Here is a 23588-nt window from a genome sequence, read left to right as displayed (position 1 = left end):
TTTTCTTGATGTAGATCATATGGGTCAAAGATCTAAATCATTAAAAATGAAATAATAATGAAATTGAAAAGAATACAACTTTACATTGCCTTTTGTGGTTACTTTCTGTGTCAGTGTTAGTGCATTCCAACCTCTTAATGTTTTCTTCTTTCAAAATTATAATGGAGAAATCTTATGGTTGAGAATTTGGATTACTTTTTTTCTTCTCTCTCTCAAACCTAAACCACCTAATACCAAATTTTAATACAGCAAGAAAACAAAGAGAGGAAAACAACCACAATCCATTTACAGTGAAGACCAAATTTATTAATTATATAGAACCCATTATTGGGCCAAAACCATGTGAGGTTTGGTGTTATGTATCCATTGGAGCATCACCTCTAATCAAATCTTGTGGTAAGAATGAGAGATAAGGTCAGTATATTAAAAGGAATCTTCTAACCTTAAAATTAAATAGATGGATTCTGTTAAATAAGAACCCAAACAAGCGAGGACAAAGAGGTTAACTTCATCAGTTGGACTTTTCTCTGATACAGATTTCTGAAGCTTTCAATAGAACCCTTTTTTTAATCCTTCACCTTTGCTTAAGTTCTCAGTTTTTTAAGCAAATGCAACCAACCAACAAACTCCATCAAAATAACTCAAAGACAAAACATTTAACCACCTGGACCATTTGTTAGGTTACCAAACCAAGTGTTTTCACTTTTGACTTGAGCGGATAGTTGATTTGTCATATCTTACATTGTTAGTGAATGAGTTTAGAATTCAATTTATAATATTTGGATCCCAAAAACTAAATAGACGTGCTTTGAGCACTGTTTCAAAACCCAAACGAACTAGCTAGTTGGACCGGTCTGACTGGGACCCGACAACCTTTCCGGTTTGATTTAGGTTTCAGAGGGGTTTCAATATATTCCAAAATTATAGGGACTTGTAATTTTCTAGGGGTGTTCAATAGTACAAAACTTTATTGATTAAAACATAATTTTTTTGGGCATTTTTTAAATAAACTAAAATTTTAGGGATTAAATTTTTTAGAGGTTATTTTTGTAATATATTAAAATTTAAGGGATATTTAAAATTTTTAAAAATAATTTTGTCGCTGACATCAATGATCCAATCGACCGATCAATTCGTGACCTGGTCACCTTACCGTGTCTCACAACGGGTTTTAAAACAATAGTTTTGAGTAAAAAACATTTTCGTGAAAATTTTTGAAATAATTTCTCGTTAGATATTGGATGGATGTGACTCCACAGCTTAATTCACATTTTTACCTTTTCTTCTCTACACATGCAACATCAGCATGTTGAGATTTGAGTCAGAAGCATCTTCATGCTTGCAAAATATGCCTGCTAAAGTTACGTTTATACCACTCTTTCTCTCATGCAATCAAATTCGATATTGAAATGACATTTGACATTCTCTTTGTATGTTTCTGCCTCTTATTTTGTGCACCCAGAATGATATATCAAATTTAAGAGAATTTGTCAACTACCTAATCCGAGTGTCTCCTTGTATAATCTTCAAACTACTACCTACTCTGGAATTTAAACAGAAAAATAAGTTGGTTTTGTTTAACATATCATAACATTGAAGGTCAAATGTCAAGAGATAACAGACATATTATAAAGCCAAAGAAGAAGGTACATTATTGACTGTGAAAATATTAATAATGAAACCTCGAAAGTAATAGAATGATTTTAAAAAAGAGAAATTGCTTCCCAAAAGACATTGTTTCTAGTTAAATATGAGTTAAAAGAGAGAATGATTTCCCTAAAAGCAGGTAAAACAGGCAACCACTAATACTACAGACTTCACACTAAGATGCCCTCTCTGACTCTGATTAAAATCCCTGTTAGGCTGTGAGCAATAAAAAGAAATATCAAACACCACCCAGTAGACTAGAGGCTCTCTACTCTAACTGTGCGCTTGCTCTGGCTGATTCATATTCTTAAAGATTTCAGTTGATAGAAACTTAATTAGCTTAAGAATAACATAGTAGTTATTGGCAACAAAACATTTTGAAAAAGGGAAGAACATGCATTATCTTAAAACATTCTAAGGAGTCTGGAAAATTTAATTTTTTGGATCTTAATAAAAAAAAAATTGGACAAGAAGTACACACAATCTTCAAACCGGGACCTGGGTTATCGCCGAGTCAGGCTAGGTTTAAAACGATGGTTCAAAGTGATAACCCACCCAATGAAGGCCCCAGGTCCTGGTTGAACCGGTTTAACAGGCAGGGCCAGGTCAGGTATCAAAGCACTGGTTCATCCACTCTTACACACCCCAGATAGATATATGCGGCCACCCATGCTTATAGTTATAGCCCAAGATCCAACACATTTCTATTCAATTTACTATCGAAACACAACGTAGTAGGAAAAAAAATGAAGGAATTTTTATAGCTTGCATTCAATAAATGATAAGTCCAACTAAAAAAAATTTATACAATAAAAAATTTCAATGATTTATTTTGATACACAATCCAGTAAGTTGATGCCAAAGGAAGCCAGGTCTGGATGCCACATAAGCAGCCTACATCATTTTAATCCCTCCAGATTTTTACAGCACAATTGTTGAATATGGCCAATCTATGACAAAAGATTATCAATTTACAAAGTCACAAATGGGTGTTGATAATAATTAAATGCTGTCCAGCGTTCCAATCATATAAAGTCAAAAATAGGTCCTGGCAAACATAAACCTGAAGAAACAGAAGCAAGATAGTTACCCTTTTTCATTCTCTACTGCTTTTAGCATTTCCATCAAAATAATCCTGCAATAAACTTCTTAAATCTTTCAGCAAACCTGGATGCTTTTTTAACAAAAGTTTCAATTGCCAGCAGCACGGAAACACCGCAAAAGAGCCAGACCTCTAAGTTCTTTCACCTGAACAAGACCAAACTGCAGCATTGTACTCTGTAAAGCAGGACGATAACAATACTACTCCTAATTATGTTCATTCCTCACTCCGTAGTTGTTACAGTGGGAGGGAAAAACCTCATCAGGAAGCTTGAGAGTGACCAAATGCAGATAACCCCAAGGAGCTGAAGGACATTCAATAGTGCACCCAAAGATTTGTTTATTGCCAAGTTTTGTGCAGTCATTTCAGCTCCTCTCACAGTGAATGACAGGGCCGTCACCAATTGTGATGCTCTATTCAATTGGTGCAACCTATACACCTGTGTTGCATCAAATATCTCTTCAATATACAGGCATCAAAACTAAATTAAAATAATATTTCAGTCCTTACCTACATCTCAGTCAAAGACTCTAAATGGAGCACTAATTGAAATATTAGCCAGCCAAAAGAACTACAAGATGGACAAACAAACTCTAATGTTTTTTTAGCATATATATACCTGCTAAGGTGCAAATGTATTGAAATGAACTACACGTGTCTATAAATTTAATGAAGTAATAAAGCACTTGTTAAACAAAAAATATCATACAGAATAAAGTTTAACTTCTTTCTGTTATCCTGACTGAACATAGATGTTCCAAGAAAATGGATTATTAGAAATAAATCATGACAGCACTTACTTGAAAAATAATTGGAATGACAGGCCATGATGGTGATTTCCGATATCTTGCATACTGCTCAAATGCAAATTGGACAACAATACCAACCAGGTAAGGAGCAAGAGTAGCAGAAGCAGCAGGGCCTGTCCATGGCCAGACCAAGCCCATGGTCACAAGAGGGATTATTAGACTGAGTACCAGGGCAGCAACAGAAGAGATCCGCTGTCCTAATTGAGGAGAGAGGGTTCTATTATTATTTGTGGTAGAATCTGGCCCAATAGGCCTTCTGAGACGGTCTATTAGCAGAAGAAAAACCGCAACACCACAGTAAAAAAGAGCTTCTGTGAAGAACAATATCAGGAAATCTGCAGATGGTGAACAGAGAGCAATTTCGAGAATGAAACAAATTATCTCCAGCTATAAAAACAAAACTGGAACAAAAATGGAAAAGCATTGCAAAGATAAAGTAATATAAGCAGGATTCAACATGTCATATCAGAAACCCCAAGATACTGTCAACACTCTAGCTTTTTTTTCTAACAACTATTTTGCCTGTCCACCCTACTTGAGTTATATCTAATAGTAGTTCTTTAAATCTCAATCAATCTTTGATAATTATGCAAAACTTCTTATAGAATTCTGCCTTTTGTGCCAGCTATTTGACCTATTCCCTCACCCGACTTTCCATCTTTAATTTTGGCCATCTTTGCCACATCGTCTTTCAAATTTCTGCCCCAATTCTCAAAATGCAAATATCAATGAATCACGTCAGGACCATCCTATTCACTAGTTTGGGAAACCCCAATATCCAGTAGAACTCAAGTCATCCTTCAAAACTTGCCTATGATCCCTGTCCTTTCCAATATTTGCTCCTCCCTCATCCATAGCCAGCAGTATCAACCATCACATTCAATCGGGAAGCTGTAACCAACTCAAGAGTAGAGTTCACTTTAAATTGATTAGATTGTGGACAGCAGTTACAAAAAACAATCTTTAGAAGAATCTAAAACACACCAGAAAGATTCAAAAATCAAGCACCTGTCCTCAAAAAGACCTTAGTGACCTTTCTAATCTATTATTATTATTTTTTTTTTTTCACCTTTAATTTTAATTTTAAGTTATTTGAGGCTTGTCAGAAAAAAAAAAATAGATTTAAAGGGGTGAAACAAAAAATAAAATAAAACAAACATACATACAAAGAAGAAGAACAGCATATGAACATAAGGAAGTTCACTCACCTGTCAACAGAGAGTCCTCAAATACTGTGGAGATTATTCGGCGTAAATAAAGTGAGGGGAAAATAAAAGAGGCCACAAGGACAGCAGGACCAACAAGCCATAATAGACTGCTTGGACTCCTTTGAAGATCAGATGTATTGATCTCATCCTCTATTTTATATGGACGATTATAAAATGAAATTAAACCAGGTCTTCCATTAGCTCCCTCATGATAGATAGATGAACTACCAGCCAAAGAGATATCTTCTGAATCAAGATGCTGATTGACTTGTTCTGCAGAATCTGGCTTGAGTTCAATGTATTGTGACTGATCCTCGGAAATGGCACATTGCACCTTTTGCCTCTTTTGAAACCTTCCTTGTAACTTCAATAGTCCATATACAAAGTGGCATGACTTGACTACTCAAAATACCACAAGGAAACCATGAGAAGAATTAAATGAAACACCACTAACATTTTTGCACAGCAGTGGTAAATCAAAATTCAAAATCTTAAATACACAATAGGCAACAAAATTGGTGTATTGGTATTTTAACGGGAAAATAAAGCCAAAAGACCTGATTACCATTGTCAGTAGCACCTCACATAGTCCTTAAGGGAAAAACCAAAATGTGGTGGGTATTGAACCTTACAAAAATATTTCTAGAGCTTTAAAAATCACCCAACAAGTCATGAAAGCTACCTTTAGAATTTCGAAGCTGCATAATTTCATGTTGCTTTTTGTTATATGGTCTCTGTAACAAGGTCATCTGGGTATCAAAGCATGAGTATTATAAGATTAGAAAAGTATAAGAGAGCTCTCAAACTAGTGAGACATCTCTAATTAAAACATTCCCAGACGCATAACATGGAATAACAAGAAGCCAGTTGAAAGAAATTATACGAGAATCAAGCAGAAAGTCATTGAAAAATAAAGTTAGAGTGTGGCAAGATAATCAAAAGTGGAAAAGTGTCTATACTCACTTAGAACTATATCCTTACTGTTTTTAGATACTTTATACTCCCTCACAGAAAGATATTTAAGAAAAACAAAAATCTAGCCCCTCTCTAAGAATCGTCAAATATAACAGAAATGTTTAATGATGAAGATTTCTTCATACAATACACTAAAGCGGATATCACTTCCATAGAATGTCAAAGACACAAGTAATGCACTGAAGGGGAAAAGAAACACTAACAAAATCTAGTGGTGGGTCATTTAGTCAACTCAAACTAACGTGCACTACAACATCCAAATCAGTGAGACTTGTCTATCGAAAAATTTATAATTCAAAGGTCATCTGATATCTAAAAAAACATGTAGCAACTCTATGACAGCAAAGACCCATGTACATGCCAAAAAAAGCTATCTTAAAAAATAATTCATAACACAAGGTCCAAGGTTGCTAAATATAAAAAGTATAGTACATTTCACCAATATATGGAGGTAAATATTCTAGGCAAACTGAACAAATTGTATAGTCAAGTTAAATATATGACCTAGACCAAATTGTAACCTAAACAGAAAATTGGAAGTTTAATGCAAACTAAAAAAGCTAACACATTCTCAATGAAAATTTGCAAAAACCAGAGATTCTTAGAAAAAGGAAAAGCCACTCAAACTCTATGATGTTTCTATGGAAACCCATAGAGAACCCTCCAAACATAACATAAGAACAACAAAGAATTATAGTATTGAAACAAAGATTAAAAATCTACCTTTGAAATTATTCTAGGTTTAGGAGGGAAAAGAGAATTGGCCGCGCAAGAGAATGAGGAGGAACTGAACTTAACAGCCATAACAAATTCTATTATATGAAGGTCAAAATAACAGAGAGCTCAGGTGTGTATTATATTAGGAAGTTAAAGAATGCATTTGAGTGGATTTTAAGGCAGACCCATCTAAATAAAAGGAAAATTAAGAGTACCCATGTGAGGAATTTGATGTAGAAGAAAGGCACAGGTGGGAAAATTGATAATTCGGAAAAACTGAGGTTGTGGGTCTTGGAATGAAACAAGAAGACGGCTTGTTTGTGTGGGTTCCAAACGGGTATTTTTTGGACAATTCTACGTCTTACATGGGCCTCTCACTTACTGTTCTCATTATCAATTTTTCAGTAATTTCCAGTTAATATATTTTTATTTGAAACATCCAATAAAGCCTTCAACTATCTAATATTCTGTTGAAACTTGAAAGATGCCAGAATAATAGATAAAAACAAGAAATTAATAAATAATTTTAAAATAAAAGAATAGATTGATGTTATCCTCAAATTAAAACACAAAGATATTAAAGAATTATTTCATTTTAAACCGCTTTTTTTTTTTTTTTTTTTTTTTTTAACATGTTTAAAAGAGGGTATTGAATTACAATAAAAATTAACTTACAACTCAATTTTACAAACTTTCTTTTACAACTCCGATGAGACAGATCGTAATTGAGCAGACGAAAACCTATTACAAACTATTACGTTAGAACTATGAAAATAAATTTGTAAGATCATGTTGTAACAATAGTATTACGTTCGTCTATTGAACTATTGAGAATAGGGAGTCCAGCATTCATTAATAATACTTTAGATTGATTAAAATCCTGGAATGGGATAATTTATCAAAGACACAAAACTTGAATTAAAAAAAAAAAAAACAACAGTCTTGAACCATTTGCGAGAAGGCAAATGATCCCCGAGAATGTTTGTTCTACCTTCTAGCATCATTTGCATTAAGCCATTAAAACTAAAGTAACTAAGTGTGAATTGAATAAACCTTCATTATAAGTATAGAACCTCAGTTACAACTGAAGAGGAAAAGAAACATATAGTGCGCTCCTCAAAGCAAGAATAATCAAACATCGCCTTACAAAAAATTACACAAATTGGACAACTTCTGTTTCCTAATCATGACTTGCCATCTGTAATTTAAAAGACCCACAAACCTCCCACTTCCCCCTTCTAAAATGGGGATTGGCAGCTCTCTTTCAAAATTTTCAACTTGGGATGGGATGGGAACATTTTCAGGGAGAAAACTCTAGTTTCAATCTTTACTACTCCGCTAAAAGACTTTTTCTCAACTCAAATCAATTCTATATCAGATTAGCCCTCTTTAGAAACCTAATGGTTCTACAATACAAGGGCCATATTGATTCCACAAAATCCAGGTACTTCTCCACCATCCATTCTTGAAATACTTTCAGATTTTTTCTAGTCAGCTCTTCAAAATCCGAGTTCTTAAAGTCCACCACAGGTTGCCAGACACGAGCTCGAAAATCTTCCTTAAGCTTCCCCTGGGCAATATATTTGGAGGCCACTGCGAAGTACGTTGGCAAATTCTTAACTACTTTGACTGTTTGCTTGAAGCAGTAGACATAAAGTGCAAACAACCATCGAATCATCTTGATGTAGAGAGCAACAATTATGGGCCCAAACACCCATAAAGGAATCAACTCCTTTGAAACTTGAGCCCCATAAACAACATTAACTGCCAGATACCAAGGGACACTGCAAATACAGCAAATCAATCATCAGAAGAATAAATCTGAAATATGGTCAGGTTCTTAATAATCCAAATAAACAACCAACAGTTTCCCAAGTTTGTTTAAGTTTGCGAAACATATAACTGTTAACAAGATAGAACGGTTGAACAACACTCATATTAATGATGCCAAAAGGCTTCCACATAACTGCATTACGTGGAGTTACAATTGTAACAATGTTAGTATTACAAACTGGGAACAAACAGTATTATGTTGATTATGTTCTTTCGCCATTCTTCAGTTTACAATACGTTGCAGCAATTCATATTTTCAGATGCAAAAGTTTGAGAACAGGTGACTGGACAGCAAGATACTATATTAAGTTATGCCAGGCTTTGTAAAAAACACAGATGGAAACATTATTATCACAAACTGCACAAAAATATAGATATATAGATTTTTTACAAAAATTAGAGACAAAAATATATTGATTTAGCAAAAATTTAGATAAAAACATCAAGCAAGGAGACTAAAGGGAAGGGCACTGATTCACCATTCCTAAAATCAGAGCCAAAAAAACCATTTATACTAGCAAAGAGTTGCACAAAGCAAAATATACATATCATACGGTTACAGCATCTAATCTATGTCTCCCAATTTGTAAATTTTATGTTATAAATGAGTACTTAATAAACCATGCAGAATACCAAGCGAGACTAAAATCTCATGCACAAACCATTATACTTACAATATCAGTAAGGGTATCTTTACTGTTGCATCCAGATCCCAAAAGTGGCCCCAAACTGCCTTTAGAGTCTCACTTCTTCCCATGTTCCACGTCTCAATATTAGTTTCAGATAACTCCTTGGGAGGCGGCCTCTCTCCCAAAACCTCATCTGCCTCTTGACACGGAGATTGTGTCTGCAACATTGTCAACCATTTCTTGAATAGTCTCTGAATAGCAGGGGACCCTGCAATAGTCTCTTTCGTTTCGGAGGCATATGGCAGTGGACCATTATGTGCCTTTGAAGATTCTGCTACGGTTTCCTCACTCTCTTTCGGAATATAAGAAAGTTTAACAGAATTTTTGGAAATCTTTGATCCACTTGTTCTCCCTCCTGATTCATCATTTTGGGCATTGCCTTTAAAGGCAGAAATTTTTACAGTTTTGACCTTCACTCCACAAACACGAGGAGCCCCTATACTGCAGAATATTAATTATCAGAACTAATTGTACAAGATACATAAAATAAAAGAGAGAATTTCAAGGATGTGAAAACACTAATACTAGAGAAAAGATAAACAATGAAGGGTGTGTTTGCTTTATCATTCCTATCCTATCCTATCCTATCCTATTCAAAATACATGTTTGTTTCACTATTCTCAAAATCCAATCATATTCTATTCAATTCAAAATATTTAGTGTTTGTTTCATTATTTTGAGTAATATTTTTGACATATTATTGTTAAATTGAGTTGGGTTATTATTACGAGGTAAGATTTGAAAATTAACAAAAAAAACTCCTAGGTTTGGTAATTTAGCTAAACACCCAATAATAAAAAGTTTATAAATTGACAAAAACACCCCCACCCACCCACCCACCCATGGTTGCTAGATTCCGGCCACTACCACCGGAATCTTGTTTCATTGCGCACGACCGGCCAAATCTATGGCCTTTTCGGGCCAAATCCAACACGGATCTGGCCGAAAAAGGCCAAATCTAAGGCCGGATCTAGCCGTCTGGCCATATCTAGCCATCAACGACGGCCAAAGATATGATTATCGTTGACGGTCAATGATAGCCAACGATCTTTGGCTGTGGATTTGGCCTTTTCCGGCCAGATCCACGGTGGATCTAGCTAGAAAAGGACAAATCAGCGCACTACCGGCCAAATCCAGCCAGTAGTGCGCCATTACGCCAGATTCCGACCACCTTCCAGTAGTAGTTGCCAGAATCTGGCAAATGTGGGTGGGTGGAGGTGTTTTTGTCAATTTATAGAACTTTTTTTGTTGGGGGTGTTTAGTTAAATTAACAAACTTATGGGGGTTTAAAATAGTTAAATATTATAGGATATGATTTTGAGAATAGGGAAACAAACATGCATTTTTTTAGGATAGGAATAGAGTATTTTGAAAAAAACAAAACAAACGCAGCCTAGATTTTTTTAACTCCCTAAGTTTGTTAATTTAACTAAACACCCCCAAAAATAAAAATTTATAGATTGAAAAAAATACCCCCACCACCCACATATTCCCAACAGCCGGCCAGCATTTAATGGGTGTGTGGAAGTGTTTTTATTAATTTTAAAAAATTTTATTGTAGGGGGTGTTTAACTAAATTAACAAATATAAGAGATTAAAAAATAATCTTACCAAACACATTTTCAAATTCAAATCCTATCCTTTTAATAATAACCTAACTCAACTTTTTCAAAAATACTACTCAAAATAATAAAACAAACACACCCGAAATATTCTTACAAGAATATTCTAAAAAGCATATCAGTAATCAAAAAAAAAAAAAAAAAAAATGATAAGACAGTAATCCGAAACACTGAAAAAGCCTCATCCCTTCTCCCCTCTTCNCGGCCTCTCTCCCAAAACCTCATCTGCCTCTTGACACGGAGATTGTGTCTGCAACATTGTCAACCATTTCTTGAATAGTCTCTGAATCGCAGGGGACCCTGCAATAGTCTCTTTCGTTTCGGAGGCATATGGCAGTGGACCATTATGTGCCTTTGAAGATTCTGCTACGGTTTCCTCACTCTCTTTCGGAATATAAGAAAGTTTAACAGAATTTTTGGAAATCTTTGATCCACTTGTTCTTCCTCCTGATTCATCATTTTGGGCACTGCCTTTAAAAGCAGAAATTTTTACAGGTTTGACCTTCACTCCACAAACACGAGGAGCCCCTATACTGCAGAATATTAATTATCAGAACTAATTGTACAAGATACATAAAATAAAAGAGAGAATTTCAAGGATGTGAAAACACTAATACTAGAGAAAAGATAAACAATGAAGGATGTGTTTGTTTTATTATTCCTATCCTATCCTGTTCAAAATACATGTTTGTTTCACTATTCTCAAAATCCAATCATATTCTATTCAATTCAAAATATTTAGTGTTTGTTTTATTATTTTGAGTAATATTTTTGAAATATTATTGTTAAGTTGAGTTGAGTTATTATTACGAGGTAGGATTTGAAAATTAACCAAAAAAAACTCTTAGGATTGTTAATTTAGCTAAACACCCAATAATAAAAAGTTTATAAATTGATAAAAACACCCCCACCCCCCCACCCACCCACCCACCCACAGTTGCTAGATTCCGGCCACCACAGCCAGAATCTTGTTTCATTGCGCACGACCGGCCAGATCAAGCCTTTTCCGGCCAAATCCACCACGGATCTGGCCGAAAAAGGCTAGATCAACGGCCGGATCAAGCCATTGACAACCAGATCTAGCCATATCTTGCCATCAATGATGGCCAAAGATATGGTCATCGTTGACGGTCAACGACGACCATATATTAGCCGTCAACAACCAGATCTTTGGCTGTGGATTTGGCCTTTTCCAGTCAGATCCACAGTGGATCTAGCTAGAAAAGGTCAGATCAGCGCACTACTGGCCAGATCCAGCCGGTAGTGCGCCATTACGCCAGATTCCGGCCACTTTCTAGCAGTAATTGCCAGAATCTGACAAATGTGGATGGGTGGAGGTGTTTTTGTCAATTTATAGAACTTTTTTGTTGAGGGTGTTTAGTTAAATTATTAAACCTATGAGGGTTTAAAGTAGTTGAATATTATAGGATATGATTTTGAGAATAGGAAAACAAACATGCATTTTTTTAGGATAGGAATAGAGTATTTTGAAAAAAAACAAAACAAACACAGCCTAGATTTTTTTAACCCCCTAGGTTTGTTAATTTAACTAAACACTCCCAACAATCAAAATTTATAAATTGACAAAAATACCCCCACCCACTCACATATTCTCGGCAGCCAGCCGGCATTTAATGGGTGCGTGGAAGTGTTTTTATTAATTTTAAAATTTTTATTGTAAGGAGTGTTTAACTAAATTAACAAATATAAGGGATTAAAAAATAATCTTACCAAACACATTTTCAAATTCAAATCCTATACTTTTAATAATAACCCAACTCAACTTTTTCAAAAATACTACTCAAAATAATAAAACAAACACACCCAAAATATTCTTACAAGAATATTCTAAAAAGCATATCAGTAATCCAAAAAAAAAAAAAATGATAAGACAGTAATCCGAAACACTGAAAAAGCCTCATCCCTTCTCCCCTCTTCGAAATAGAAGAGTAAAAAAGAAAAATGCCACGAACAAGCATTAAATGGCATGTAACCACCCTTACAACAAAAACATTAAAATACAAAAGACAATAAACTGAAGAAAACTGGATTATAACCCAGCCTAATATACAATGAAATGAAATAGGAACATAGGGCTAAAACAGGTTTTTGCATCAAGATGCAAATTCAATGTTAATGATAGTATGTCTATAGTCACTATATGAGATTGCAAACTTGAAAATTTCCAAAAGCAAATCACATGTACCAAGAGATAAACAACCTATAGTGACTTCAACATACTTCAACCAAAGGAGATGACAATTAAACACAAAAATGACATTTCTCACCTTAAAGAAAAATTACATTTTAATGATGAACCTCTCTCTGTTTTCCCAACCATGTGAACTGTTGTTACATGTCGCCTCAATATTAACCCTTTGCTCCATGATAAACGCTTTGTGGGAAATGCTACATATGAACCCTGAAATGCAATAGACAAGACATTTATTCTACAAGTTCAGACAAGCAAAAAGAAACTCAAAAACTCAATTCTAGTAGTAGCATACATAAATGAAAACTTTAATAGATATGACACATCAGAGCGAAACAGAAAGAAAAGGTTCAAACTAGGGAGGTTCCATGAAAACATATCATCACCTACAGGATTGAACTAGCAATTCATGATGAAGACACAAGATAAGAGGCATTATATAACCAGGAGGCTGAACTGGAAAGCTAATAGTTTCCACTCAGGAACATACAGAATATATATAATGCAGCAAGTGGCATAGTTTCTGCTTATTACCATAATGACATTCAATTCCGTGATTTTGGAAACTAGAAATGTTCGAGATTATATGTAGGGTATGTACACTTATATGAAAAAAGGAAGATAAAGGAACATTGGTGTAGTGCTCCAATTGCTCCAATAGGTTTATCTTAAAACGGATAGTTATTTCAATGGCAAACTTGCTAAGAAATATTAGATTTGGCATATAATAAAAGCGCAAATCCTTAAACTTATTTGAACTGAGACACTAAGACCTACGATGTTAATCAAAATATATATTCCAATAATTATAATACCCAAAGGCATAGAATCAACAATATAGATTCTGATATTAATTAATATCACGTAAACGGGGAAGAAAATAGTTTTACACAATTCTCCGACTGCCAAATATGAAGATTTATACGGTTCTGTACTAGAAACTACATAACCTGCAACCATTATTTGGAGCAGCACAGCCACACAACTATAATTTAGATTCTTCAGTTGGTTATGCCAGCATATTTCAAAATCAATACAAATTTTCCCGCAAGTCTAGGCTTCATGAAATTTAGATGCAAAATTGACAGACAGACACATAAAGAATGCCCACTTTTACAGGCTTACCTGCAACTGATGGGTTACCAACACCATTGTCTTGACCCTAAGCACCGGATCATTTACTCAATAGGACCTAATTCAATAAACAGTTGCTAGATAAGAGCTACTTTCACCACAATGATAATTAAAATATAATCTTAAAAAGACCAAAAGATAACAAAACAGAAGGAGTTTTAAAAAAAAAAAAAACAATGACTTACATTTATTTTTTTCAAAAACCAAGTTTTACAAACGCATAATGTGAAGAACCCTTACATTATCTAAGAAAGCGGAAACAAGAAGCTCAAAAATTTTAGTTAAGCTTATCCTTAAGCAGCAAAAATTAGGATAATTAACATTTATTTCCCGCATGTTCTTGTTTTCCTCGGTTTTCTCAGCACCCAAACAGAAGCCCTAGCTAAAACCTCACCCAAAACATTTCTCCAAGGCAAATAAATTTACCCATAACGTTTAAAAACCAAAAACAACAAAGAATTGAAACCTTCAAATAAGTATTTTCCCTCCTTCTCTATTATCCAGGAAACCAAAAAAAGCTACAAAAAAAAAAAAAAAAGACCCTTCCAGAAAATATCCGTAAAAAAAAGAGAAGGAAGAAGCTTAGAATTAAAAATTGAAGCTGAAAACAGAGATAATACCTGAGTAAAAGAAATCATGAGCGTGCGTGTGAGAAGGTATGAAGATGCAATTGATTATTGAAGATAGGTAGTGGATAGGGAGAAGAGAAAGCTTTAAACGGTGAATTTAGGGTTTATTTATAGAGGATGGGTTTCTTCTGGATTGATTTCACAGTGGATAGAATTAGAAACCAAAGGGTAAGGGTAAGGCGAAGTAAATCGATTAAAATAATTTTTAACAAAAAACAAATTAGTGGCTTTTGTGAAGTGACCCGTTTTTGTAATCAGGTTATTTTGGTGTAAATAAAGTGCTATTTCGGGTTTTACCCTTCTTTTGGGCCAGGCCCATGATGTGGTACGCGCTTATCATGTTAGAACCACTGAATCTACGTTCCCCTTTCAAATTTTCAATGTGTCGCCCACACATTCTAAAAGTAAAAGGTGATAATTTATACCTTAATTTCTCTAATAAGTGACATTTTTTCTCTATTTTTTTGGTACTTAGGCCAAACTTCTGGCATTAAGAAATTAATGATACTGTTTCTATTCTATAATTGAAAATTTGATGGAAGATTTAGGTATTTTTATTATAACTACAGCCCGTTGGAAATGGAAATCATCCACAAAATAGGACTTCCAAAGTCATACAGAGATATGCCGCTCTATGTCTATTCCTGTCGAATTCTTTTACTCATAAAAAGCTGTTCATACAGACCCCAAACATCAATCCACAGAGTAAAGCCAAGCCACAACAAAGGATTAAAATGATATCGAGGGTGAAGTGGGAGAACCAGAAAACTTCTTCTCTACTTCATTCCCCCTATCTATTCGTGTTCCATAATTAGAGCAACGTGAAATATTAATCACTAAATACAAGGCTCAATGAAAATGCAAAAAAGTTCCATAGTAACACCAACCATGACCAAATTACAATGTTGTTCTCATATCAGGTACATTTTAAAAAATAAGGGCAAGAAATCATCCACTTCCATGTACCTCCATTCAAACTCACTATTTCTTTTTGTCTAGCACAATCTTTGCTTTCCTCCTAAGCCTCCTGCTAAATTCACAACCATCAGTTCCAAGATGATTTAGTTTTAGTTTATATCTACAATTCAAAATGCGACCTCAACTACAATACCTGAAAACTTGTGGGATCAAGCCACTACACTTCATTGGGATTTGATTTTTGACCATACAATAAACCACCCATCTGGGCTTATTTTCTTCACTAATCATAACTACCATCTGCTGCTCGAACACAACCACTTTGCCTTCCATGGAAGTTCCCCCCACCGCGCCTTGAGTGACTCTGACCCCTCTCCCTATACCTTCCCCCTGCTGCATTATTAGGGGCATCTTTTGGTCCTTCATAGTTGTTTCCCCTGTTGCTACTACTATGATTGTAAGGTCCAACAGGCTGGTACTCATACTGTGAATTGTGTCTCTGCCTCTCCCTGTTGATAGGTTGGTTATGTTGTTTGTTATCTTGTGCAGATGAAGTCCAATCTCCACGAGATTCATGCCCCCTGCCAAAACGGCTACTCTGATTTCCATTTCTACGGAACCCTGAAGGCATGCGTTGCTCATGTCGAATCTCTGTATTTGATGGAGCTGTTTCAACCTGGTTACCAGGACCTTGGTTTGGGGAGTGGGGGCGTCCTTTTACTGATGCTATCCTCCTTTCTCTCTTGGGTTCTTGATTGCCAACATTTGGTGCTTCTTCCAGTTTGCTTGAATGGGATGCAGACTGAACATGATGAGACTGAGCCATAACTTCATTGGTCTCCTTGTCTGGAAGAGGTGGTTGTTGTAACCCACCTTGGGAAGTGGAGTCCTTTCTATTAGCCCTCCCAACTTCCGTCCCTACAGTTTGACCACTGCTGGGCCGGCTCCCTTGTTGATTAGAGGCTGAAAATGCCTGTGGTTTCGGTTGCCAATGAGAAGTTCGATTTTCTTTTGAAGCAGAAGGCAAGTCAGATTGACTCATCTCAGGTACAGGTACCGAAGATTGCACATAACTCTTATCAGCATCCGCGCTATTGATCTTCTTGTGATCATGATCATGATTATTTCCTGTGCCTTTCTGCCCCTTGTACTGATGACGCTTTCCTCTGGATGCCACTCCCTGATCTTTTGCAACAGGAACAGTAAGTGGTACCGCAGAGTCAGGATTTTCAGGCATGTTCCAGCCATCAGAACCCCAATCATCGTAATACTTGGGCTGCTCTTTCACTGAGCTTACATCAGGCTTTTGGGGTTGGGAATGCTCAATTGATTTTTGAACATTCCTACTGGCATTCGAAGACTGTGCATCATGCAACCCTTGCACAATGTCAGAAGAAGCCCGTTGGCGCCATGATCCATGCATTTTTCCCTGTTTATTCTGCCTATTATCCCCATTTTTAGACTCCATAGCCACCCCCATCTTCCCACTGGCAAACCCAGCAGCTTGGGAACTGTCTGCACCGGGAAAACCAGAATCTGCTCTACCAAAAATCTCATGTGACGTGGTCTGATCAACCGAAGGAATCAATATATGCTGTTGAATACTACCTTGTTGAGCCATTTCTTTGGCTACAGGCTTAGGAATGTATCTCTCCATTTCGGCCCTCTTGTTTCTTGAATTATTTTGCACTTGATGGTCGCTCTTTACAGATGAAACCTCAACCATAGATTTCTCACTGGCATCACCAGCCACCTCAACTTTGTTCTGAGTCCGCACAGGTGCCCAGACAACAGCATCATTAGTATGGAATTTCTCTCCTGATTTATTAGCTTGTGTTCTTGATGTCCTACGAGGATGCTGAGATTTCCACTGGTTATTTGCTCTTCCATGGTTTTCATCGGTTGGTGAAGACAAGCACATATCAGAAGACTGATTTGCATCTTTAGGATCCATCGGTGACTGAACAGAGTTAGGATCCAACTCAGATTCAGAAGCCTTTGCCTTACTACTTTCACTTGAAGTGTTTATAATATATGCTTCTGTTACTACTGGTAAGGCGGTCACAGACAAAGCCTCTTCTACTTTGTGCTTCTTGCCACTCCTGTTATTTCTCCTCTTTTGATGTACAGAGGACTCAACCATGACATTTGGATTGCCAGGCAAACTTGACTCACTGCTAGGGGTAATTTCATCGGTAACAACCTCAATGGATGTGGCAGCATTAACTATTAAATCAGTATGGCCTTTCAGTGACTCAGTTGTGCTAGTACTGATAAACTTCTCAGAGGAATTCCTTTCTGACAGAATATTCTTCTGCTTATAGCTTACCCGCTTCTGTCTAGACATGCTACCTTCATATACCTGAGGGGCATTGTTTTGATGAACAGGGTCATTAACATCCTGTATTACGGGAATAGATTCATTATGCTTATACATCCCAACAGGTTCCTTGTGGCCACTCTTTGGTCTCTCTGGAAGGAGCTCATTGGACAAAACAGTGGATTTTTCAACTCTACTGCTGCTGCCACTTTCACTACTTTGTGCCACATCACTTGAGGTAGAAACCAAACCTGACGTTGATGCTCCAGATTTGCTAGCAACCTTAATTGATTCAACCAGAGACTGGGATTCTTCTTGTTTATTCTGGACATCAACACTAAGAAAAACCTCAGACTTCTGGGTTGAAACTTCCACTGCTTGTGAACGTCTGTTCAGATCCTCCAACTTTGCAAGAGCCCTGGCCTTCTGGTCTCTCGCCCGTTCTTCCTCTTCCTTCTGACGTTGTTTGACACGTTGCTTGGCTAGTTCTCTCATCTTAGCACGCTGATGGAACAAGTCAAAATAATTGTTATAAGAAAATTTTCCGATCCATAAAACCAGCAGGCGTACAATATAAAAGTAAATTACCTGCGCTTCGCTATCATTGGAATCAGACATGGGTAGCATGGACTCCCCTTCATCCTTCCCTTGAAGATATGACGCAGACTGTTCAGCAGCCTCCTTGAGAGCCAGATCTTGCATGTGAACAATAGAACTTTCAGAATGTGTAGCACATGTTACACTTGGAGAGTCTGCAATTGGAGATTTCTTCCGCCACCCATCAACCTCTTGGGAATTAAATCTTCCTTTGCCACGATGATCAGTTCTACCATGCATGGCATGAGTAGATCTCCTGCAAATCTGCATTTCAGTACTTCCAAAACATTGAAAATAACAAATATTCCCTATAGAAACCTACAAATTAAAAAAACAACCTTGAGACAACTGTTCCACTGGCAGCAGCTGATTCAACACTCTTATCTCCAGCAGAAAAACTGCCATCGTGCAAAGCAGGATTATTACTTCCACTGGCATGACTTCTACCAGGATATAAAGAACTAGCAGCAGCTTCATTGGCAGAATGGTTAGCCTCATGATTAACAACTTGTGGTTTATTCTTTTGTTCCTCCTTACTGGAAACAGATATGAGATCATATCTACCATCTGAGGCACGCGCCTTAGCATTTAAACCCTCTATTTTCTGAATCAAAGAGGAACCTTTTGCGGCAGCAGGGTTTTCTGGTAAGACAGTAGTTGGATGTTCCAACTTCTTCACTGAAATGTCATCAAATGCCTTTGTTCCCATACTTTCAGGTGACTTAACTTTGACAGGTACAGAAGAACCTCCAACATGGTCAGATGTCTGAAAAGAAGTTTCTTCATCAATAGCCTTTCGTTTTAAATTCATCTCTTCATCTTTTCTGTAATCTCCTCTCCAGTCCTCATCCCATGATGACGCTCTTGGTTGGTCACCCTTCTCAACATGTGATGCATCAGTTACAGTGTCTTCCCACTTCTGTTCTTCATCCTTCCCATCCCAACCATCTTGATGCTTTAAGAGCACCCTGTATGGTCCTCGACCATCAAGAGGATGACCCATAGGTTCTACTTGTTCTGAAGCCAAGCCTTTGCCATTAGGACCATATCCACTGGATCTAGGGTGGGAATTGTTGGGATCATGAACATTCTGACCAGAGTACCTGTTATAAGCAGGGTGACCAGGTGCCATTCCCATAAATGGTACATCTCGTTCATTGGGATTACGGTAACCCATGGGAGGCCCATAGTAGCCCTCATAGGCCACTGGACCAGGATAAAATCCAGGCCTAATTGGCATACCTGGGCGCATATAAGCATCAGGCATAGGAGGTCTGTACATATCCCCATTTTTTGAATGGTGTGCCCTTGGTCCCGCTCCCGGTGGGGGAACAGGCTGTGGATTAGGAAGCCCAGTTGTTGGCATAGGAGGGCGATAAAAATGAAACGGTTCCATGGGGAAGCCCCCAGGAGGAACTGGAGAATATGGAGGACCTCCTGGATTATTGATTGGAGGTCCTCTATACCAAACACCACCAGGATGATTATTGATTGGAGGACCATGCCAAGCCTCATAATGCTGAGGCGGCATAGCGGCATTTGGGTATGGATGGGGTCCATGAGGATCTGCTTGCCACTTCTCCACATTGGGCCGCCCTCCATCTTCACCATATGGAATATTATCTCTTCTCCATGAATTTGCAGTTCCACTCCTCACATTTGCGTTTACAGAAACATCACCTGAAATTTGGGAAAACATACCTTAAGGATTAAGAGAATGACACTACTTTATAAACATAAATCAAAATCATCTCACTTTTCTTTCTTTCTTTTTGACAATGAAAATTAAGTTCATGCACACAAACCAGATACAGAAGTCTCAGTTCTATCTTTCAGTGGGGCCACCCCACCTGAAGACATTTTGGGCTGACCATGAGAACTGTGCTCTGCAATGCAAGAAAATGAAGTTTTATTGATACTGTAAAGGGAATATAAAGAAACCATTCTTGAACAAGTAGCCAATCATGTTCATAAAACTACAAAATGAACAGGCTAACATACAACTATATCATATGCCCGTAAAACAAAATTAAACATGAAACCTTGTGGCTCTGTGTTCTTTCCCACATTGTCTTTCTCTGCACCAAGGGTTGGAAAGTCTCCAGAAGTTAGAGAAAACCCATCATTCCTAGAGGATTTAACCCCCTGCATGTATAACAGTTAATAACTAGCAAAAGTCAAATCATTTGGAAACAAAAGAGAAAACCTCAGAGAGCGAATAACATAAGGCTGACCAGGTGTTGATAGTTTTCTCTATCTTCCTTTTCTAAAAAGATATTTTTCTATTCTCTTTTAAATCACAAAAGCACATACACAAGCGAGAGTTCAAGTCCGATGGAGGCTTTTTGTATAACAATAAAATTCAAAAATCTTATATTGCTTTTCATATAACTTTCTTTGACAATGACAAATTACAATGTTGTTCTCATATCAGGTACATTTTAAAAAATAAGGGCAGAAATCATCCACTTCCATGTACTCCATTCAAAATCACTATTTCTTTTTGTCTAGCACATCTTTGCTTTCTCCTAAGCCTCCTGCTAAATTCACAACCATCAGTTCCAAGATGATTTAGTTAGTTTATATCTACAATTCAAAATGCGACCTCAACTACAATACCTGAAAACTTGTGGGATCAAGCCACTACACTTCATTGGGATTTGATTTTTGACCATACAATAAACCACCCATCTGGGCTTATTTTCTTCACTAATCATAACTACCATCTGCTGCTCGAACACAACCACTTTGCCTTCCATGGAAGTTCCCCCCACGCGCCTTGAGTGACTGACCCCTCTCCCTATACCTTCCCCCTGCTGCATTATTAGGGGCATCTTTTGGTCCTTCATAGTTGTTTCCCCTGTTGCTACTACTATATTGTAAGGTCCAACAGGCGGTACTCTACACTGTGAATTGTGTCGCTGCTCTCCCTGTTTATAGGTTGGTTATGTTGTTGTTATCTTGTGCAGATGAAGTCCAATCTCCACGAGATTCATGCCCCCTGCCAAACGGCTACTCTGATTTCCATTTCTACGGAACCCTGAAGGCATGCGTTGCTCATGTCGAATCTTGTATTTGATGGAGCTGTTAACTGGTTACCAGGACCTTGGTTTGGGGAGTGGGGGCGTCCTTTTACTGATGCTATCCTCCTTTCTCTCTTGGGTTCTTGATTGCCAACATTTGGTGCTTCTTCCAGTTTGCTTGAATGGGATGCAGACTGAACATGATGAGACTGAGCCATAACTTCATTGTCTCTTGTCGGAGAGGTGGTGTTGTAACCCCACTGGGAAGTGGAGTCCTTTCTATTAGCCCTCCCAACTTCCGTCCCTACATTTGACCATGCTGGGCCGGCTCCCCGTTGATTAGAGGCTGAAAATGCCTGTGGTTTCGGTTGCCAATGAGAAGTTCGATTTTCTTTTGAAGCAGAAGGCAAGTCAGATTGACTCATCTCAGGTACAGGTACCGAAGATTGCACATAAATCTTATCAGCATCCACGTATTGATCTTCTTGTGATCATGATCATGATTATTTCCGTGCCTTTCTGCCCCTTGTATGATGACGCTTTCCTTGGATGCCACTCCCTGATCTTTTGCAACAGGAACAGTAAGTGGTACCGCAGGGCAGGATTTTCAGGCATGTTCCAGCCACAGAACCCCAATCATCGTAATACTTGGGCTGCTCTTTCACTGGCTACATCAGGCTTTGGGGTTGGGAATGCTCAGTTGATTTTTGAACATTCCTACTGGCATCGAAGAATGTGCATCATGCGACCCTTGCACAATGTCAGAAGAAGCCCGTTGGCGCATGATCCATGCATTTTTCCCTGTTTATTCTGCTATTATCCCCATTTTTAGACTCCATAGCCACCGCCATTTCCCACTGGCAAACCCAGCAGCTTGGGAACTGTCTGCACCGGGAAAACCAGATTCTGCTCTGCCAAAAAACTCATGTGACGTGGTCTGATCAACTGAAGGAATCAAAATGCTGTTGAATACTACCTTGTTGAGCCATTCTTTGGCTACAGGCTTAGGATGTATTCTCCATTTCGCCCTCTTGTTTCTTGAATTATTTTGACTTGATGGTCGCTCTTACAGATGAACCTCAACCATAGATTTCTCACTAGCACACCAGCCACCTCAACTTTGTTCTGAGTCCGCGGTGCCCAGACAACAGCTCATTATATGGAATTTCTCTCTGATTATTAGCTTGTGTTCTTGATGTCCTACGAGGATGCTGAGATTTCCACTGGTTATTGCTCTTCCATGGTTTTCATCGGTTGGTGAAGACAAGCACATACAGAAGACTGATTTGCATCTTTAGGATCGTCGGTGACTGAAAGAGTTAGGATCAACTCAGATTCAGAAGCCTCGTCTTACTAATTCACGTAAGTGTTCAAATATGTGTTTCTGTTACTACTGGTAAGGCGGCCACAGATGAAGCCTCTTACTCTGTGCTTCTTGCCACTCCTGTTATTTCTCCTCTTTGTGTACAGAGGACTCAACCATGACATTTGGATTGCCAGGCAAAATTGACTCATGCTAGGGGTAATTCATCGGTAACAACCTCAATGGATGTGGCAGCATTAACTATTAAATCAGTATGGCCTTTCAGTGACTCAGTTGTGCTAGTACTGATAAAATTCTCAGAGGAATTCCTTTCTGACGAATATTCTTCTGCTTATAGCTTACCGCTTTGTCTAGACAGCTACTTCATATACCGTGGGGCATTGTTTCGTGAACAGGGTCATTAACATCCTGTATTGGGAATAGATTCATTATGCTTATCATCCCAACAGGTTCCTTGTGGCCACTCTTTGGTCTCTCTAGGAAGGAGCTATTGGACAAAACAGTGGATTTTTCAACTCTACTGCTGCGCCTTTCACTACTTTGTGCCACATCACTGAGTTAGAAACCAAACCTGAAGTTGATGCTCCAGATTTGCTAGCAACCTTAATTGATTCAACCAGAGACTGGGATTCTTCTTGTTTATTTGGACATCAACACTAAGAAAAACCTCAGACTTCTGGGTTGAAACTTCCACTGCTTGTGAACGTCTGTTCAGATCCTCCAACTTTGCAAGAGCCCTGGCCTTCTGGTCTCCGCCCGTTCTTCCTTCCTTCGACGTGTTTGACACGTTGCTTGGCTAGTCTCTATCAACTTACACTATTAACCCTTT

At 37.6% G+C, this 23588-nt stretch overlaps 3 protein-coding genes across 5 annotated transcripts; all 3 read right to left on the bottom strand.

The window, feature by feature from the left end:
• Positions 1 to 2416: 2416 nt before the first annotated feature.
• LOC116146515 lies at positions 2417 to 6804 on the bottom strand. Of its 3 annotated transcripts, XR_004130513.1 has the most exons (6): positions 6465 to 6803; positions 5449 to 5515; positions 4767 to 5165; positions 3550 to 3893; positions 2738 to 3188; positions 2417 to 2597 (listed from the first exon to the last, which is right to left on the bottom strand). XR_004130513.1 is itself a non-coding variant. In XM_031431933.1 (5 exons), the coding sequence occupies exons 1-5, from the start codon at positions 6543 to 6545 to the stop codon at positions 2973 to 2975; spliced, it is 1083 nt and encodes a 360-aa protein (XP_031287793.1). In that variant the 5' UTR covers positions 6546 to 6804; the 3' UTR covers positions 2417 to 2972. The 3 variants fall into 3 exon arrangements, 2 of the variants coding, with proteins under 2 accessions (XP_031287793.1, XP_031287792.1); XM_031431933.1 differs by having other exon boundaries at positions 2417 to 3188; positions 3550 to 3869; positions 6465 to 6804; XM_031431932.1 differs by having other exon boundaries at positions 2417 to 3188.
• Positions 6805 to 7432: 628 nt separating this feature from the next.
• LOC116146433 lies at positions 7433 to 14737 on the bottom strand. The gene is made up of 6 exons (XM_031431829.1): positions 14569 to 14737; positions 13940 to 14006; positions 12891 to 13024; positions 10809 to 11135; positions 8966 to 9421; positions 7433 to 8242 (listed from the first exon to the last, which is right to left on the bottom strand). The coding sequence occupies exons 2-6, from the start codon at positions 13964 to 13966 to the stop codon at positions 7828 to 7830; spliced, it is 1359 nt and encodes a 452-aa protein (XP_031287689.1). The 5' UTR covers positions 13967 to 14006; positions 14569 to 14737; the 3' UTR covers positions 7433 to 7827.
• Positions 14738 to 15329: 592 nt separating this feature from the next.
• On the bottom strand, positions 15330 to 20563 carry LOC116146432 (protein MODIFIER OF SNC1 1-like). The gene is made up of 5 exons (XM_031431828.1): positions 20455 to 20563; positions 20218 to 20298; positions 18751 to 20092; positions 18404 to 18668; positions 15330 to 18319 (listed from the first exon to the last, which is right to left on the bottom strand). The coding sequence occupies exons 1-5, from the start codon at positions 20561 to 20563 to the stop codon at positions 15779 to 15781; spliced, it is 4338 nt and encodes a 1445-aa protein (XP_031287688.1). The 3' UTR covers positions 15330 to 15778.
• Between the last annotated feature and the right edge of the window lie 3025 nt (positions 20564 to 23588).

This window comes from Pistacia vera, unplaced genomic scaffold, assembly GCF_008641045.1.
Source record: "Pistacia vera cultivar Batoury unplaced genomic scaffold, PisVer_v2 Contig478, whole genome shotgun sequence".
Lineage (NCBI taxonomy): Eukaryota > Viridiplantae > Streptophyta > Magnoliopsida > Sapindales > Anacardiaceae > Pistacia > Pistacia vera.
This window is presented reverse-complemented; position numbering and strand designations above follow the sequence as displayed.

Coding starts and splice junctions, on each gene's coding strand:
- LOC116146515 (XM_031431932.1), bottom strand. CDS start 6,545: ATGGCTGTTAAGTTCAGTTCCTCCTCATTCTCTTGCGCGGCCAATTCT. Junction 5,516..6,464: donor AACCTAGAATAATTTCAAAG/GTAGATTTTTAA, acceptor TTTGATACCCAG/ATGACCTTGTTACAGAGACC. Junction 3,189..3,549: donor TCATTCCAATTATTTTTCAA/GTAAGTGCTGTC, acceptor GATGCAACACAG/GTGTATAGGTTGCACCAATT.
- LOC116146432 (XM_031431828.1), bottom strand. CDS start 20,563: ATGCAGGGGGTTAAATCCTCTAGGAATGATGGGTTTTCTCTAACTTCT. Junction 18,669..18,750: donor AGTGGAACAGTTGTCTCAAG/GTTGTTTTTTTA, acceptor GCAGATTTGCAG/GAGATCTACTCATGCCATGC. Junction 18,320..18,403: donor CCAATGATAGCGAAGCGCAG/GTAATTTACTTT, acceptor TTGTTCCATCAG/CGTGCTAAGATGAGAGAACT.
- LOC116146433 (XM_031431829.1), bottom strand. CDS start 13,966: ATGGTGTTGGTAACCCATCAGTTGCAG. Junction 13,025..13,939: donor TGGTAACCCATCAGTTGCAG/GTAAGCCTGTAA, acceptor ATTGCATTTCAG/GGTTCATATGTAGCATTTCC. Junction 8,243..8,965: donor AAGATACCCTTACTGATATT/GTAAGTATAATG, acceptor CTGTATTTGCAG/TGTCCCTTGGTATCTGGCAG.